This window comes from Cajanus cajan, chromosome 3 (assembly GCF_000230855.2).
Source record: "Cajanus cajan strain Asha chromosome 3, NIPB_CcT2T_4, whole genome shotgun sequence".
Taxonomy (NCBI): Eukaryota; Viridiplantae; Streptophyta; class Magnoliopsida; order Fabales; family Fabaceae; genus Cajanus; species Cajanus cajan.
The window spans coordinates 6,917,591-6,935,526 of record NC_138519.1 but is presented as its reverse complement, the minus strand read 5'-3'; the positions used below and the strand labels follow the sequence as shown (position 1 = coordinate 6,935,526).

The 17,936-nt window shown below is 32.7% G+C and overlaps 1 protein-coding gene across 2 annotated transcripts; it reads left to right on the top strand.

Annotated features, from left to right (window-relative positions):
• On the top strand, nt 1–14,036 carry LOC109815536 (AP-2 complex subunit alpha-1). 2 transcript variants are annotated; one of them, XM_020380288.3, is made up of 27 exons: nt 1–390; nt 3,540–3,671; nt 3,905–4,030; nt 4,676–4,738; nt 4,816–4,913; nt 5,003–5,210; nt 5,414–5,485; nt 5,564–5,656; nt 6,383–6,484; nt 6,679–6,776; nt 7,240–7,321; nt 7,484–7,572; nt 8,567–8,672; nt 8,753–8,818; nt 9,186–9,292; nt 9,387–9,491; nt 9,591–9,711; nt 9,816–10,004; nt 10,126–10,356; nt 10,672–10,752; nt 10,868–11,032; nt 11,113–11,199; nt 12,550–12,675; nt 12,822–12,902; nt 13,004–13,075; nt 13,302–13,381; nt 13,470–14,036. In XM_020380288.3, the coding sequence occupies exons 1-27, from the start codon at nt 259–261 to the stop codon at nt 13,618–13,620; spliced, it is 3,063 nt and encodes a 1,020-aa protein (XP_020235877.1). In that variant the 5' UTR covers nt 1–258; the 3' UTR covers nt 13,621–14,036. The 2 variants fall into 2 exon arrangements, with proteins under 2 accessions (XP_020235877.1, XP_082926421.1); XM_083070295.1 differs by lacking the exons at nt 1–390; nt 3,540–3,671 and having other exon boundaries at nt 3,902–4,035.
• Nucleotides 14,037–17,936: the final 3,900 nt, after the last annotated feature.

Here is a 17,936-nt window from a genome sequence, read left to right as displayed (position 1 = left end):
TGCGAGGGTTTTTTCAATTTTTGTTAGTCCACCCTCTCTCTCTCTCTCTCTCTAACACACACACACCTCGCGAACTGTTTCTCGCTCTAGATCAACCGCAACACAACTGAATTCTCCTCTTCCGTTTCCCCTTCGCGTCTCCGCAATTCGGAGCTCAAGATCGGCGACGGTTCGAATTGGCGTCGGATCCGAATCCGCAGCGGGTTCGAGTTTGGGGATCTGAGGAGAAACGAGAGCGATCTGCGAGCGCCATAAGCGATGGCCATGTCCGGGATGCGAGGACTCTCCGTATTCATAAGCGATATCCGCAATTGCCAGAACAAAGAGCAAGAGAGGCTCCGCGTCGACAAGGAACTCGGCAACATTCGCACTCGCTTCAAAAACGAGAAGGTTTGCTTAGGGTTTCTCTTTTCCTTTCAGCTTTTCCACTTCAATTGCCACTTCCTCTTTTCTTTTCCGCCTATTGCTGATGCTATTGCTCTAATTTGATGCGCCAAACTCTGTCGTGTTGTTTGTTATCACTTCGAGGCACTGGAAAGTCGAAACCTAGAAATAAAAATCGGTTAACTATTATTCATAGTATCAGGATTGGTTGATGCGTGAAATTGATAGAGGAAAATTAGGTATCCTGATGAGTAGGATTTGAGCGGGTTTATAATGTGTCACCTGGAATTTGTACTGGCTTACTACTGCGTGGAAAGCAAAGTGTTGAGGAGTACGTGGAAAAAGCAGCAATAAGCTGAAATTCCAGGGGATATAGAGTGTTCTGTACAGTTTGGTATCGTTTCTTGTTTGAGCTGTTCAAATATTGTTTTGTCCACTTTTCGTGTCTCTTTGGCTGCAAATCTGCAATGTTGAAGATTATATGGAATGGCAGCTGGTATCAGTTGATATAAATTATAATAGCTCACGAGTAGATGTTTATGTACTAGAAGGCCAGTTCTTCTCAGTTTGAACAGATTCAGTAGATTAAATACATTGCAAGTAGCATAGTTTCTTTCTGAAATTACTTCCGGTGGCCATGTTTTTACTGTGGCAAAGAATGTATTGGAAGCTATATAATGATACATAAAAGAAATAACCCTAGGAGAAATGGTTCCCTTAGGTGAGGACTTGACCTCGAATATATTATAATTTGTTCAAATATTATATTATATTTGTGGTCAGACAACATTATGTGTTTCATAACCTCTATAGATGCATCTATATTTCTGAGTCAATTTCAGTATGTTCTGATCTAGAAGATGGCCTTGGCCTCGTATTCTGATGGGTAAAATTTGCCAAAATATGAAATCAAGTAATGAAGTAGGCGAGTCTAGATTTGGTCCCAGTTCCCATAAGGATCATAACTAATTACCTACTACTCTCAACATTAATTTTATATGGAAGAAATTTAAATACAAAGCAAGAATTAAATACTGAAAAGCTAGAATGAAAATGCAAAAAGCTCCATGGTACAAGTTAGACAGTAAGTATGCAATGTTGAATACATGATGTATTGAATCTCGTTTGTTTTTTCCAACTAGTATTTAGTATTCCACCTTAAGTAAGATCTAATCAATCATTTGATGGAGGAATTCCCTAGATTAATATCCAATTCTTTGCTGCATCAATCCTCTTTAGTTTCTGAAACCCAATTAATTCTGTATTTAATTTTAAAAAGAATAAGGACATTTAGTTTAAGTCATGTATAAACTTTCCAATTTCCTACACAACCCACAAGATTTTAAATGGTCAATTCAGCATTAATAACTTTAACACTCAATTCAATTGAAAGAAACTTAAATTAAATCCACCTGTAACTAACTTAGTTTGGTTAGTTACATGTACAGAAAGGAAATAATACATACAGTGGAGTCGTGTGTATGCTGAGTTTTAATGAACCCAAGTAAATATACTCTAATAAATAGGAAAATAAATCATCATTCAAACCAAGCTGTCTTCATTCTAGCAGAATATTATTCATCATAAATAATACAAGAAAAAAAAAACTGTAAAATTACACCATTCTTTATTGTCTTTCCCAGTGGAACTCTCCAGTCCTCTTCTAATCTAAAGCATGAATTCCCTCCATGCAAACTCCCTATCTGAAAACGCTCTTCCTCTCAAAAATCTCATTTTATTTATAAATCAGGTCTAGGAGTCATGTCTCCATATTTGTTTTGGTTTTCTAAATTCTAATCCCTCTAAGCCTTTACCTCCCAATTTCCTGATATGGAGATGGTTTGTTTGATTCTTGCCAATATGAACTTAGAAATTTGAATAAAATTTTGAGTGTAAGTAAAATATCTTTATTTCTCTTTCTTCATTATATCTCCAATATTTATTTGTCCAAAATATTTTGAAATATACCTGAAAACTCAAATCAAATATGAAAATATATGGAAGACTAACTAATTTAAAGTCTAAAAAGAAAAACTAAAATAAGATAAGTTGAAAATTCTGATTAATAGAAACCAAAGATGGGTGCAAATTTGCAACACGTCACTTTCTAGGCACAAAAATGGCTATTGACATATACTTAAGATGTAATTCATTTGTGTGTTTGCATCAAGTTGACCTAAAGTCATAAATCTGTATGTTTCCAAAAGTGTGTGGTTCTGAATACCATTTTGTTATAGAAATTGATGATCCATGATTCTGTGGATTACAATGTCACTAGAATTTCTTTTTCTGACTGACAAACTAAAATATCTAATATTGACTATTGATTATAAACCTACTCAATGATGGAATTCGGAATTTTCATTTTATCATCACCTTCAATGAGTGTTGACCTAGTTTCTAAAAATGAGGAACATTTTAGTTTGAAGAGCTCTTGTAGCCCTGGACTGTGGTGTTGGATGCAGAAGACTGTTATGTGACCTTTGTTTTTGTTGCACTGCACTACTTTTTTTTGGGATCTGCTTTTATTCTTGTAAACTTAGTTCTCACTCCTCACTCTAATGGTGTCTATAGTTTTTATCCTAAACTGTCATTTTTTGGCTCCAATGGTATCATAGAATGCACGCCAGAGGGTTTCTGAATTATCTATTAACAATTTGATTTTTTTTTTTCTCCTTGTTACACTTGTAACTCAAGGTGCCCAAGTTGGTTTAATTGTGTCTTCAAATCTGTTCTATTTATTTATTTATTTATTTTTATTTTTTATATATCTGTTGTTTTGAATAATTGTTCCTGCTATATCTGTTAATCAACCCTTTTAATTATAGAAAAGCTAGTTTCTCAATTTTTTTTTTCTGATTTCTGATTGATAAATCCTTTATTTTCATTTATTTTGTTGCCTTTCTGTCTTTGAGGGAGCAGGATTTTCAAAATTTTGGTTTTGCACTTTCCAAAATTGTTATGCTTTAACTAACCTTTTTTAAGCATTTGGTGGTAATGTAGCTTCCTTATCTTCAATGTTTGTCTGAAGATTAAATATATCTGCTCATTTTCCATTTTTGCTTGCTGTTAATCAAAATAACTTCAACGTCTTACTCTTGGGAGTGCCTTTATTTATTTATTTATTTTTTTTTTACCTTTGGTTCTGTTCTTAGGCTTTGACTCCATATGAGAAAAAGAAATATGTTTGGAAAATGCTCTACATATATATGCTTGGCTATGATGTGGATTTTGGTCACATGGAAGCTGTTTCTCTTATATCTGCCCCAAAGTATCCTGAAAAACAGGTATTTTGTTTTCCTTCGTGACACCTTTTTATAATTATTTGTTGCGCTCTCAACAGATACACACACACACACACATATATATATATATATATATATTATTACATTACATATATATAAAGCTTTATTCTTGTGAAGTATTGTTTCAGTTTTGGTTCATTTACATGTTTACATAGCAGAGAAAACATATATAGACTGTAAAGAAGGAATTCTAATATTGCTATAAATGACTGCAGGTTGGGTACATTGTAACATCAAGTTTGCTTAATGAAAATCACGACTTTCTCAGGTTGGCTATAAATACTGTGCGCAATGATATCATTGGTCGCAATGAAACCTTCCAGTGCCTAGCATTGACTATGGTATGGTAATGGAAAAAACTTCCATCCTTGAAATAATCATTTAATGTTTTATATATATTACCATGTTTCTCTTAGTATCTTAATGTACTAACAAGAAGCCTTTGAAAAAGTTTTGCATTTGTGGAGGACTTTGGGGGTGTTTGTTTTGGCTTATCTTCCTCTATTCTCGGGAATATGAAGGCGGGAATGTTTATTCCCGATCCCAAGTTTGTTAGAAGGTCATGCAATAACATTCTTGGATATCTTTTATTCCTAGGAAAGTGATATTCCCAAGAGTAGGGAAGTTTTATTCTCATGGTGGATGGATGAGTAAGTGATATTCCCATGGGAATATTGAAAGTTATTTTCTGTAACCCTTGTAACTTCCATTTTTATTTAAATTATTTTAAATTTTAGATAATACTCCTAGGAATATTAAAATGAACCAAACATCTTTTCTTATATTCCTAAGAATAACATTCCAGGTTATATTATTCTTAGGAATATGATTCTTGGGAATACAATATTATTCCATGAAAGAAATGCCCTTTTCTCTTTTATACATTTTACCATCCTCTGATGCTAATTTGTGCATTCAGTAAATTATGAAAGTTTGCTGGTCTTGGTACTCTGTTTCTTTACCTTATTATGTCTTCTATGGCATAGGTTGGAAATATTGGTGGGAGAGAATTTGCCGAGTCCTTAGCACCTGATGTACAGAAGTTGCTGGTAATAAGTTATTGCATTATCGTTAAATAGTTGGCTTGATTGGAAAATATTGATGTTAACTGCATTTTGTGATCTAGATATCGAGCAGCTGCAGACCACTTGTCAGGAAAAAAGCTGCATTGTGTTTGCTGCGTCTGTACAGGAAAAATCCCGACGTAGTCAATGTCGATGGATGGTAAATCTGAATGTAATTTTGCTAGTATACACTTTTTTCTTTTTTTGTTTTCCTCCCAGTGCATCTTATTAGTCCCTTTTTACCTTAAGGGCGGATCGGATGGCACAACTTTTGGATGAACGAGACCTTGGTGTTTTGACATCTTCCATGAGTCTTCTTGTTGCATTAGTATCAAACAACCATGAGGCATATTGGAGTTGTCTTCCTAAGTGCATCAAAACTTTAGAGCGGCTTGCTAGGAACCAGGATATCCCACAAGAATACACTTACTATGGTATCCCATCTCCGTGGCTTCAGGTTTGTGAATTTTTTCTTTTTATCAAATATATTTCAGTATTGGCTTTGGTTTTAGAAAGATTTTCAAATGCCATGCTTACAGCATGCTTTTATTGAGCAAGTTAACCAGTTTGTGAATTAAAAGTGTTGAACCAGTTTTGTTTTCCTTCTCTTATCCAGCAAGTTAACCTTCTCTAGTGTTTGCCAATTTTTGCTTAATGTAGGTCAAAACAATGAGGGCTCTTCAATATTTTCCTACTATTGAAGACCCTAATGCCAGAAGGTCACTGTTTGAGGTTTGTAACATCACATTGACACATCCAAAAATTTTATCTAGTTAACAAATTTTAGCAAGCCTTGATTAATCATTTCAGGTCTTACAAAGGATATTGATGGGAACTGATGTTGTGAAAAATGTGAACAAAAATAATGCATCCCATGCTGTTCTTTTTGAAGCCCTTGCTCTGGTATGTTTATTGCACACTACATTGAAAATGAAAACAATTTTTTTGTACTTTATGCTACACATTATAGATGATGGTGACATGTATGTGTAAATTCTAATAAATGGTTATGAATTTTATTGGTTGAACTAGTTGAAATTCTAGCAGAGTAGGCCCCACCTTTTTGACTTTGTAGTGGTAGCATGTTTTTTGTTATGTTAAATGGTTCTTATTCATGATTTATTGAAAAAAAATTACTTTTGTGTAGTTAGCTGCTTAAGTATATTCAGTTACAAAGCTATCCATATACCTTTCCATGTGGCTTAAATAATATATGTGGGACTGTCCTCTGTACCAGTTTGCCCTCTTAACAGTGTGCATCGTCAATAATCGTGTACCAAACATAAAATAGATAAATGAAATATCATTTTCTTTTCTATTTGCCATCTTTTCTTCTCTTTTTCTATATTTGCTTGGTTGTCATCATTTCTATCAATACATCTGTATGCACAACCTCATAGGGATGCTTGTAAGTTACAGTATGCATTTGGTGGGTTCTGTAGGTATCCATAATTGCTTCCATAGTGTTATTGATATATATATGACTCTAAATATAGAGATGTGTACAGGGAATTTGGTGGCTGTGCTACCCCCCTCTATTTATGTACAAGGGTTTTTTTTTTTTTTTTTTTTTTTTCTCACAATGAGATGTTGTAGTTATATTCCCTATTTTGATTATACTCTATTCAGGTGATGCATCTTGATGCTGAAAAAGAGATGATGTCTCAATGTGTAGCTCTTCTTGGAAAATTTATTGCTGTCCGTGAACCAAACATTCGATATCTTGGGTTGGTAAGTTGGGAGGCAGCCATAATTAATCTGTATTTCTCTTGTTCTTCTCTTTCTTTTTGGAGAGAGGAGCAAAGATTTCATGCTCAGTATTCTGGACTAGAAATCACTGTATCGTAGTTTAGAAGGCTTTGTGGTGCTGGTGGTTGTCATAATGCAATATTCCCGTTCATAACAGAAATGTTGTTATGGTGCAGGAGAATATGACTAGAATGTTGATGGTTACTGATGTACAAGATATCATAAAAAGACATCAAGCTCAGATTATCACCTCATTGAAGGATCCTGACATCAGGTTACATGTGTTATCCTATATGTTGACATAATTGATCACGTATACATCATCACTAAATTTTTTGCATGCAGAACCCAGCCTTTACTTTATGGTAACATATAAGTGAACGTGCATGTATAAGCTTGGGGGTAATTATGAAGGATAGGATGTCCATTCATTGATTCACTCTCAGCACACTCCTACTGTCCCTTGCTAAAAATTTAAGGAAACTTAAGAGTGAAGGAGAGACAAGGATTTTCTTTTTATTTTTATGTTCTCCAGTGTTTTTAATAAGTAGGTTATAAATGTTATTTATTTCTCTTCTGCAAAACTGCAATGTACAAGAAAAAGTTGCTACTGTTTATTAAACTAGCTTCTCTTTGAAAATTTTAGAAGTGCTTTAAAATGTGAAGTTGATACAGAGCAAATTTCTTTGCATCAATGTTAATTTTTATTATTTTAATCTGCATTGATTTACATGCAGTATTCGGAGGCGTGCTCTAGATTTGCTTTATGGCATGTGTGACGTTTCAAATGCAAAGGATATAGTTGAAGAACTACTGCAGGTATGGAGCTAGGTCCAAACAAATTCATACAATCTGAAAATCTCATTGTCAACCCCGCCCCTTCCCAACACCAACCCCATAAAACATTAAACAAAACAAAGAAAATGAACCAGCAACCTGTGAACACAAAATGATCAGTTTGCAATTCCAACTGTTTTGTAGTATCTCAGCACAGCGGAGTTTGCAATGCGTGAGGAATTGTCACTTAAAGCAGCTATTCTAGCTGAGAAGTTTGCACCAGATCTTTCATGGTAATGCAATAATGCCTACTAAATATAAAAGAATAATATTGTTACTGTTGGAGACAATCTCATTTCTCTCTTGATATGTAACTGCTGAACTAATCATACTACTCTAAAGCCTCTAATGAATTCTTTTATATAAAAATAATTCAGTATATATCTCCATAGTCATAACATTATTAAATCAAGAACATGGATTTCAGTTACTTTAGATAGGTAGATAAACAGAATGACTTGTCCCAGACCTTGAAGAAGATTCCCCAACAGGCTCCAGCACAAACTTATCCAAGTGCCCTTATTCTTTGTTGGAGCAACATGCCTGAGTTTTTGTGCAGAGTTTGTTTTTTTGCCTCTTCTTCGACAGGACATTCTTTTCTTATTCTTTATGATGCTCAGTCAATGATTAATTCTAAGGGTGGTTTCACTATCATATAAGTGATGGTCTTTTTTTTTTTATCAGAAATGAAAAATTCAGTATAGTTAAAGAAATTTATTTGTTTACTTATTGTGTTTTCAACTTTTGATGTGTCCTTTCACCTTTTGCTGTTGTAGCTTGTTTTCTTTTACTTTTATTTTTGGCAATGACCTGTGCTCAATTTTTGCAACTGCAACTCTTGTCATGAAATTTCCACTTGAAAAAGGACAAAATAAATATAAAATTCCAAATAAACGCCAGCCTGTCTAATATCAAAATCAGAATTCTTTTATAGCAACAATATGTAATCAATTAGAAATTAGTGGGGGACAGTCAGACAGATTAGAGGAACTATTAGTTTGCATTCTTTATTTCTTTATGAACATGTGGGATGAGAATTATTAAATTCTAAACATTTTCTGTAAGTGTGAAGGACTGCAAGATTTTATTTTATGCAAATTTTATTCAGTATTTGCAGAATAGAATCAATAGACCTGTTTCAGCACAAAACTTCTCTAACAATCCCTAACTGAAATTATTGTTGATATAATATGTGTGTTGATATCATGTTATCCCTTTTTTTTACAGGTATGTTGACGTGATTCTTCAATTAATTGACAAGGCTGGAGATTTTGTTAGTGATGACATATGGTTTCGGGTGGTGCAGTTTGTTACAAACAATGAAGACTTACAGGTGTGTTTGAAGCTTCTAGTGACTATGTTATTGCTTCCTAATTTACATATCATTCACAAGGCATTTTATGTCTCTGTCAGCCTTATGCTGCGGCAAAAGCTCGAGAGTATCTTGACAAACCTGCTATACATGAGACAATGGTTAAGGTTTGTGTGTTTTTGCTACTATTCCTTAATTATCTGGATGTTACTAATTTGCACAGACTATTTTTTCTTCTTCTAATGAGCCACTTATTGATGATGGCTTCTAAACAATTAAATGGGTAAGGAATATTTAATCATATTAGAGCAAAACAGTGACATCTTTGCCATGTAGTCCGTTGTTTGTAATCTCTTGTAGTATGAGGAATGTCAATAAGTATTTATTTCTGTTATTATGAATTCTATTCATTATTTTACTTTATATTGTTTCATTCACAAAATCTCAACTACTAAATAGTTTATAACGATTTAGTCACAATGAAATAGCAAGTTTGTGTAATTTTTTGTTTCTCATGTGAATACACTTCAACAGGTCAGCGCATACATACTTGGAGAGTTTGGACACCTTCTAGCAAGACGACCTGGATGCAGTCCAAAGGAATTATTTAGCATTATACACGAGAAGCTTCCTACTGTATCGTAAGGGGAATCACACCTTACCTCATTTATTTCATAGCTGGAAATTGAAATCCATTTTTTCCTAGATACCTTACAAGACGAGCTTTGTTTTCAGGACTTCTACTATTTCTATTCTTTTGTCAACATATGCTAAAATTCTGATGCACAGTCAACCACCAGACCCTGAATTACAGAATCAGATATGGACAATATTTAAGAAGTGCGATTTAACTCTGCATTGTTCATTTTGTATAATGATTTATTCTATGGGTTTTTTTTATGCCATAGATTCTTCTTACCCATTTTCTCATCTGTTTAGATATGAAAGCTCAATTGAAGTCGAAATACAGCAAAGAGCTGTTGAATATTTTGCATTGAGTAGAAAAGGTGCAGCTCTAATGGATATATTGGCCGAAATGCCTAAATTCCCTGAAAGACAGGTTTCCTTTTGCAATATTCATTCAGAGACAAGTTGTTTGAAATTTGCATAATCACTTAAGTAATCTCTTGTATAACACATGGATTTATACTCTTTCAAATTCAGTCTTCATTGATTAAAAAGGCTGAAGACACTGAAGTTGATACTGCGGAACAAAGTGCCATCAGGTTACGAGCTCAGCAGCAATCTCAAACATCAAATGCTTTGGTTGTAACAGAGCAAAGTCATGCTAATGGAACTCCACCTGTCGGCCAACTTAGTCTTGTAAAGATGCCCAGCATGAGCAGTCATGTGGTTAGTTGCTCCCTCCACTTTGCATATTCTTTAAGTTGTCATTTTGGTCAACATTATATCATCTATCTGTATAATTTTTCATTCTATTGCTTATTAGTTTGGCACCTACTTTCCTAAACAGGATGATAAATCAGCAGATCCAAGATTATCCCCAGAAAATGGGACTTTGACTGTAGTAGATTCTCAACCTCCCTCTAAAGATTTCCTTGGGGATCTCTTGGGTCCATTGGCTATTGAAGGCCCTCCCAGTATCAATGTCCACCCTCAGCCAAGCTCAAATCCGGGATTGGAAGGAACTGTAGTTGAAGCCACAGCCATAGTACCTGCAGGAGAACAGGCCAATTCTGTGCAGGTACTTTGCATTGATTTCAGTTCCCAAATCAGAGTTGGAATCTTTTGCACAACCTGATGTTCTAAGTGAATGCTTCCACAAAATTCCATTTGAATATTATTTTTTGTTATTTTTTTTTGTTTTACACATGATTATTATTATTAATGATGAACCACATTGATACACTAAAACTTGAACAAATACAAATTTAGAGCATGTAACATGTCACTATTTGACTAGACTCATTTCTCAATTGTTCAGCATTAGAGAATATTAATTAAAAAATGATTTGTGGACATTGGAATGGAATGTAACTTGCACCTTTTGTATGGGCAGCCAATTGGAAATATTGCTGAAAGATTTCATGCTCTGTGCGTGAAGGATAGTGGCGTTCTATATGAGGATCCTTATATTCAGGTATTTTCTTCATTCTTTTTCTAATGGTCTCTATTTTTGTTTTAATTTTGGTCATGTATATTTGCTGTTAAAACTTGTTTTCTTAAATTTTTTTGTATAAAATAAATGTGTGCAGATTGGCATTAAAGCAGAATGGAGAGGTCATCAAGGGCATCTTGTTCTCTTCCTGGGAAACAAGAATACTTCTCCTCTTGTCTCCGTTCAAGCTTTAATATTGCCTCCCATGCATTTGAAGATGGAGCTCTCTCTAGTACCAGAAACTATACCTCCTCGGGCACAAGTGAGAATCCAATATTGCTTTCAAATATTGTTATTGTTAATAGTTAATAAGTTTACATTTCCCGTCTTTTGATTGCATAGGTACAATGTCCACTTGAGGTCATTAATCTCCACCCAAGCAGGGATGTTGCTGTTCTTGATTTCTCCTACAAGTTTGGTAACGATATGGTACTTAAATTTAAACATTTCATATGTTTAATTTGTGAAGTCTGAGAGTTGAGTTGATCATATGCTTCCAAGGCTAGTTGGAAAAAAAAAATGTAGACTGGCCACTTTATATTGCATTTAGTTGCATAAACAAATTATCTTGAGATTTATCTTGAGATTTATCTCTCATAAAGTCAAGCATTGGATTTGGAGCCTTTATTGTGCTTGATTTTTCTTAAAAATTTAATTGAATAGTGGGATGTCCTTCAGTTATGACTAAGCTAAAATTTTAAACATTAGAAAATTTTTGTTCTTTTTATCTATCAGTTCCTCATTATTAAATAAGAGAACTTTCAATTTGGATCCTAAGTTACATGCATCATCGTATTAGTCCTTTAAAAGTGCATCGCTACATTAGTCCTAAAATTTTAGGTATTAAATTAGCCCTTAAATATTCTTTTGTCACCAACTTAGTCCTCCTCTTAAAAAGTGGTTTATGGTACTTAACCCTACAAAATTGGCTTGTAAGGTGAGAATTACCTTTCACTAATAAACTCTTTATTTGCCATTTCTCTAATCAATGTGGGATTTGAATTTTCCTAATACATCCTCTCATGTCCAACACTATTGGACTTGGTATATACATAAATGATGGGTGACCCTTTTAATGATCTAGAGAATAGGTGGGACTTGTATTTTTTTCAATACACCCCTCATATTCAATACTATTGGGTTTGAAGCGTATCAATGATGAATGACCCTTTTTGAGTGAATCTAGATAACTTTGACATCATTTTAGAAAGTGGGTTATGGGCCTAATTAAATTCCACAAAATTGGCTTGTAAGGTGAAAGTTGTCTCTCATCTATAAACTCTTTATTTGTCATATCTCTTTTCGATTTGAGATTTGAGTTTTTTCCAATACTTTCAAACATTTTGTCATGAAATTACTCCTTAATTCTTTTTTGTTACCACTTAATTCCCCATAATGATGAATGAGGTGGCATATTTCATCTCTAAAGTACTAATTCATTGATAGATTAAATATTTAAGGGGATCAATTTGGGGACAAAATCTTTAGAGGACTAACATGTTGACAATTTAAATCTTTGGTCAACTAATTTGGTGACAATTTTTTTGAAAAACTATTGTGATGACTCATGTAGCTTTAGAGGACTAGATTAAGGGTTTCTTCTTTAGAAAATTGAAAAATTGTGGACAGATCATAGTATGTTTGTGAAAACAGGTTGAGTTAAATAGAGGATTTGTTGCTATTTTTAGCAGAAAAAATCATAAACATTGCTTGGTTCACAAACAGAAGTTAAGAAAAATAAACAAATTTACTATTATATTTATTTATGTTGCTATGTAGGTCAATGTCAAGCTTCGCCTACCTGCCGTCTTAAATAAATTTCTTCAGCCTATATCTGTTTCTGCTGAAGAGTTTTTCCCTCAATGGAGATCGCTTCCTGGACCACCTTTGAAGCTTCAAGAAGTGGTATGTATTCTGCATCATGTACATGGTGAACTTTGGACATTTATCAATCTGGTTATACATATTTTTTGGTAGATATTTAATTGCTTTGCTTGCTTGTTCTTTCTGACCATGCAATCATATATTCATCTTTCCTGTTGGTTTTGCAGGTTAGAGGTGTTAGACCACTTCCACTGCTCGAAATGGCAAACTTACTTAATAGTTACCATTTGTTGGTTTGCCCAGGGCTTGTATGATATCGAAGTCCCTCCTTTTCTATTTTATTTTCCCTGTCATTCTATAACAACTACTAATTTAAATATTACCTGTTTCTACTATCTATCTTCTTTAGGATCCCAATCCAAACAATCTTGTTGCGAGCACTACATTTTTTTCAGAAAGTACAAGGGCAATGCTTTGTTTAGTAAGTACATATGTCAAACTACATACCTTTGTTTTAACTCCTGGAGAATCATTAGCAATTTGGCGTTGCTGTTTTATTACTTGTTTTTCATTTTTAAATCAGGTTGTATTGGGTTTTTGTGCCAGTCATTCATAATTAAATTGGTGGTAACATTAGTTGAAACTAGAGGGCGGCAGTTGTTTTAACATTTTATTTATATTTTTATTTCTTTTTTGCGAATGGTCAGATAAGAATTGAAACAGATCCAGCGGACAGAACCCAGCTGCGAATGACAGTTGCTTCAGGGGACCCAACACTAACATTTGAGTATGTCATTTAGTTTTCTACTTACAGAATGGCATTAATAGATTCAACAGCTTTTACAGATCATTTTTGGTATTGGTTTGGTTTGCAGGTTGAAGGAGTTCGTGAAGGACCAATTGGTCAGCATCCCCACTACAACACGTGTACCAATCCAACCAGCTCCGACATCTCCGGTGGCTCAACCAAACAGTGCTCCCGCAGCATTGACAGATCCTGGGGCAATGCTGGCTGCTCTTTTATGACAACATAAAGGTGTTCATTAGTCATTACACATTTGTAAACTTGATCTACACAGCCTAACCCATGTTTCCCTCAAGCTAGTGAGGTGGATTGACAAAATCATGATGCAAGGGCTGGCGGAATTACGGAGTGATCTTGTTTTCCAGCTGAGTGTTTGAGCAGGGATTTCAGGGTTGGTGAGCATTTTTGAGATTCTTTCTGCACAAAGTGATTGTCCTTTAAGCGAGATTTTATCAGTTGGGCGAGGGTTTCCAGTTTTCTCATATTTTTCCCCTTCCCAGTTTCACTGGATTGTTTGTGATGCTGCACCTGATAGCATGTAAGATATTGCCGTTGATAGAAACAATTGTAAGTTTGAAATTGTTATTTTTACGTCACGTCATATACAATAATAGCTTGTGGAGTAAGTTAGTATGTACTTTTGGTATCAAATGCTTTTCAGTGAAGTTATTGTCTATGAAAATCCAATTTTATTGCTATATTAAAATAAAGGCAACTACTTGGATATTTGAATATAAATGACACGGATGCGGCATGTGCAGCACGCTCAAGCAATTTTATACAAGGCCGTGGCTTTTACAAATGTGACCCGCAAATCAAAATCCTAAAGAAATTCGCATCAATGTTTTAATTGTAATTTTTCTTTTTATCTCTACTTTAATCTCTGATTTTGTTTGAATAAAGTCGAGTCATTATCTTATAAAATCCAGTCATTACTTTAATCTCTGATTTTGTTTGAATAAAGTCGAGTCATTATCTTATAAAATCCAGTCATTATTTTAAATAAGTGTAACGGAAGAACTTAGTCATAACAATTTAAAGGGTTAAATGTTTTTACTTTCTGAATATTTTCATTATTTACTTTTAATTTCTGATTTTTTTTTCTAGTTCTTAAAATTTTCCGTAATAAACAAAATATCTTGATGCAATGAATAAAAAATATCAACCGAGAAAAAATTCATGTACTAAAAAGTAAAAATTGATAAAGGTTTAGGAATTAAAATTAGTAAAAAGTTTGTTAAAGAACTAAAAGTGAAAATCAATAAAAATTTAAAGACAAACCAATATTTAATCAACTCTAGATCTAGAAATATGAGATATCAAATTAATCTGAAAAATAATTCCTAAGCACGTAGGTAGGAGTGAATATTAAGCAGAAAAGAAGTACATTGCAGTAAATGCAAGGGGGAGAGCTCAGTAGGCATGTCACAACTGGCAAGGTATAAATGTTCCCATGATGAGAGGAAATATGTACGAAGTGGGTGCAAAAATGCAACTAATGCACACATACTGAGCCAGCCATCTTGTATGATTACGATTGATGAATAATCAAAATCAGCGTGTATATTCAAATCATCATCGAAGAGAGGTTAGGTTAGGGTTGTTGTGAAATCAAAAGAGAGGATAAATTGCTAGTGATGATGGTCTTAGTGTTTGTTACTTTTGTTTCGTTATCAGATCACCTTCCACCCGTGCGAGTCAAATGCAGCATGCATGTTGATGATTCAGATTCTGCCCCACCAGCCGAAGGAACCAACAGCTGGACCCAGCCTTCAACATTATATTTTCCATGTTTAAATTTCATAATATCGCCACACAAGTGTTTTCTAACAAAAAGTATGATAAAATAAAATTACGTTATTCTAATTCTTTATTATACCGACACGTAAGAGCAATAGACACTTATGTCGACCTGAAAAATAAAAAAAAAATAATATTAATACTATTCTTTTCGTAATTTATTTATAACTACTAATAAAATAAATATCTTTTAATAATTATTTTGATTTTCATATGGACTATTTTGACTTTTATTTAATTTCTACAACTTCTTAAAATTAACCTTATTTTATTTTATTTTATTTTTAAATAATATTTTTTTAATACAATGCAGGTATAAAAGGTTTTTATCTTGCTAGTAATAATAATAATGACAAAATTTAATTTCAAGTATTAAATTAAATTATTTTTTTCATAGTTAATTTTCACTAATTTAGAGTGAGATAATTTTTTTAAAAAAAATTATAAATAATTTGTTTAATTAATAAAAAGTAACCGTCTTTGTAACTGACGTTATAAAGTGTAATACTGTAACACCTTAATATAACGCCCAATTTATATAATAATAATTATATATTTTCTTACATAATATTTTTGCAATTATATCATTAACAATATTTTTTTTATTCAATGAAGATAAAGATAAAGAAAAAGAATATTTTGTAAAATTATTACATGACATATCGTTCTAAAATAGTTACAATAACGTACTATTTTACACATTATTTCTTTCTTCCCCTTCTATTACAATATTTACATAAATAGTAGAAAAATTTTCAACTGAAATAATATGGTTGACATTATAACAGATCCATCAAATAGCCTCCATATTCCAATTTCTCCCAAGTAGGACAGCAGTAATAACAACTGTAAAAGGACCTGGTATGGCCGGTAGATCCATCTATTTTATAATATATTTAATTTTAAAAAAAACAAAGAAAAGAGAGGAGTAAGAACAATATCCAATAAATACAATAATTCAAAAAAATACACAAAATTATTTATAATCAATATTATATATATATATATATATATATAAATATATACAGATTATATATTAGATTTTCATGATACAATAAAATTTGAATTATACTTGTAGTGACTAGTCAGGATAAATGAGCATCATCACAATATCAACCAATAAAAGGATATTTCACCTTAACCAACAATAGGATATTTCACTTTCATTTTTTACTCATTTAAATTTCCAAGGTCAAACCTCCAGCTACAAATAATTCAAACTTTATCTTTTATGGCCATAGAACAATATTTATCTTCATAAATACGTGAAGAAATAACAAGATGAGTTCAAGATATCACAACTTATATCATAGTTGATTATAAATATATTTACAATAAATATATTTACGTAAAAAGAATATATTAAGAGCATCAATTAATTAAACGACAATGATAATTATTATAGAATAATTAAACAATATAAAATATAAGCACCTTAACAATTATTATAGATAAAAATAATCATAGATTAAGCAAATAAATGAGGTTAGGGACACCCCACTAAATAAATATACATAAAAAATAACATAAATAAATAAACATAGTAGTAGATAAAATTTTAAAGAGATAAGGCTCTCCTCCCCCTTACCTGAGTAAGTATGAACTAAAACTTGGGCAGGACCTCCTCCCCTAGATTCCCCTTTTTCTTTCCCTCTCTTTCTTTCTCTTTCTCTCTCTCTCTCTTTCTAAGATTTTCACCTTCTCACTAAGTTATAAAATTTTCACCCCCTATGCCCCTATTTATAGGCATCCTGGCGCACCTGGAACGGCCCGTTCTGGATCCTTCAAATATACGTAAAATTCTCAACTGGAACGACCCGTTCTAAATCAAAACGGCCCGTTTTCAAAAAGCAGAACGGCCCGTTCTAAAATTAGAACGGCCCGTTCTGGAGTTGATTTTATCACATGTTGACCATATTGGGAACGGCCCGTTTCCAACTTGGATTTTAGGCCATTTTATTTTTCTGGAACGGCCCGTTCCGAGCCTGAAAAAAAATAGAATTTCATATAAATAAAATAAAATTTTCATAAATATTTAAATTATTAAAAAAATCTAAAATCTTCTAAAAAATTCCTTTAATTAATTAATAATTATAAAATTTTTTTTTATAAATATAAAATAATAATTAACTATTGTATAAAATTTGGGATGTTACAAATACTTTTACAACACATATTGAGTGAATTTAGAATATGATTTCATAGATCCATTTCTATTTTACTATTATTTTCAATGTTTTTCATGGTGAAAACTCTTTTTATTTATTTATTTAATTTTGTTGTCCTGCAACAATCCCAAATGCAACAAGTATCACATGAATATTATATTATGAGAGTGCTATAGAGATTCCAAATAGAAATGGCTAAGGTGGTAATAACTTATTTTTATACTTGATTTAAGCTTGAGTTCTAGTCGGAGTCCATCAAATGAAATTGAGAAATTTTATAAGTAATAGATTCCTTATTTATATATGGTGGATAATTTAATGCATACAATGATATGCCCAAGACCATAAATAACATATGTCATTGGTACAACTAATAAATTTCTACCAAAGCTTGGCAGAAAGCATTGGAACGTTGTCAAATGAATTTTGAGGTATCCTTATTGTAATGATTTGACAAATCATTCTACGAATATAAATAATGTGTAAAACATAAGGACCATCTTTCCTAAAATTTCTTTACAAAAGAGTTCCTAAATATATATGAAATATAGATATATGAACGAGAACTC

Excerpts from the sequence above, each read along its gene's own strand:
- LOC109815536 (XM_020380288.3), top strand. The coding sequence starts at position 259 with ATGGCCATGTCCGGGATGCGAGGACTCTCCGTATTCATAAGCGATATC. Across the intron at positions 8,673-8,752 it reads CAAACAATGAAGACTTACAG|CCTTATGCTGCGGCAAAAGC; the intron begins GTGTGTTTGAAG and ends TGTCTCTGTCAG. Across the intron at positions 10,357-10,671 it reads AACAGGCCAATTCTGTGCAG|CCAATTGGAAATATTGCTGA; the intron begins GTACTTTGCATT and ends TTGTATGGGCAG.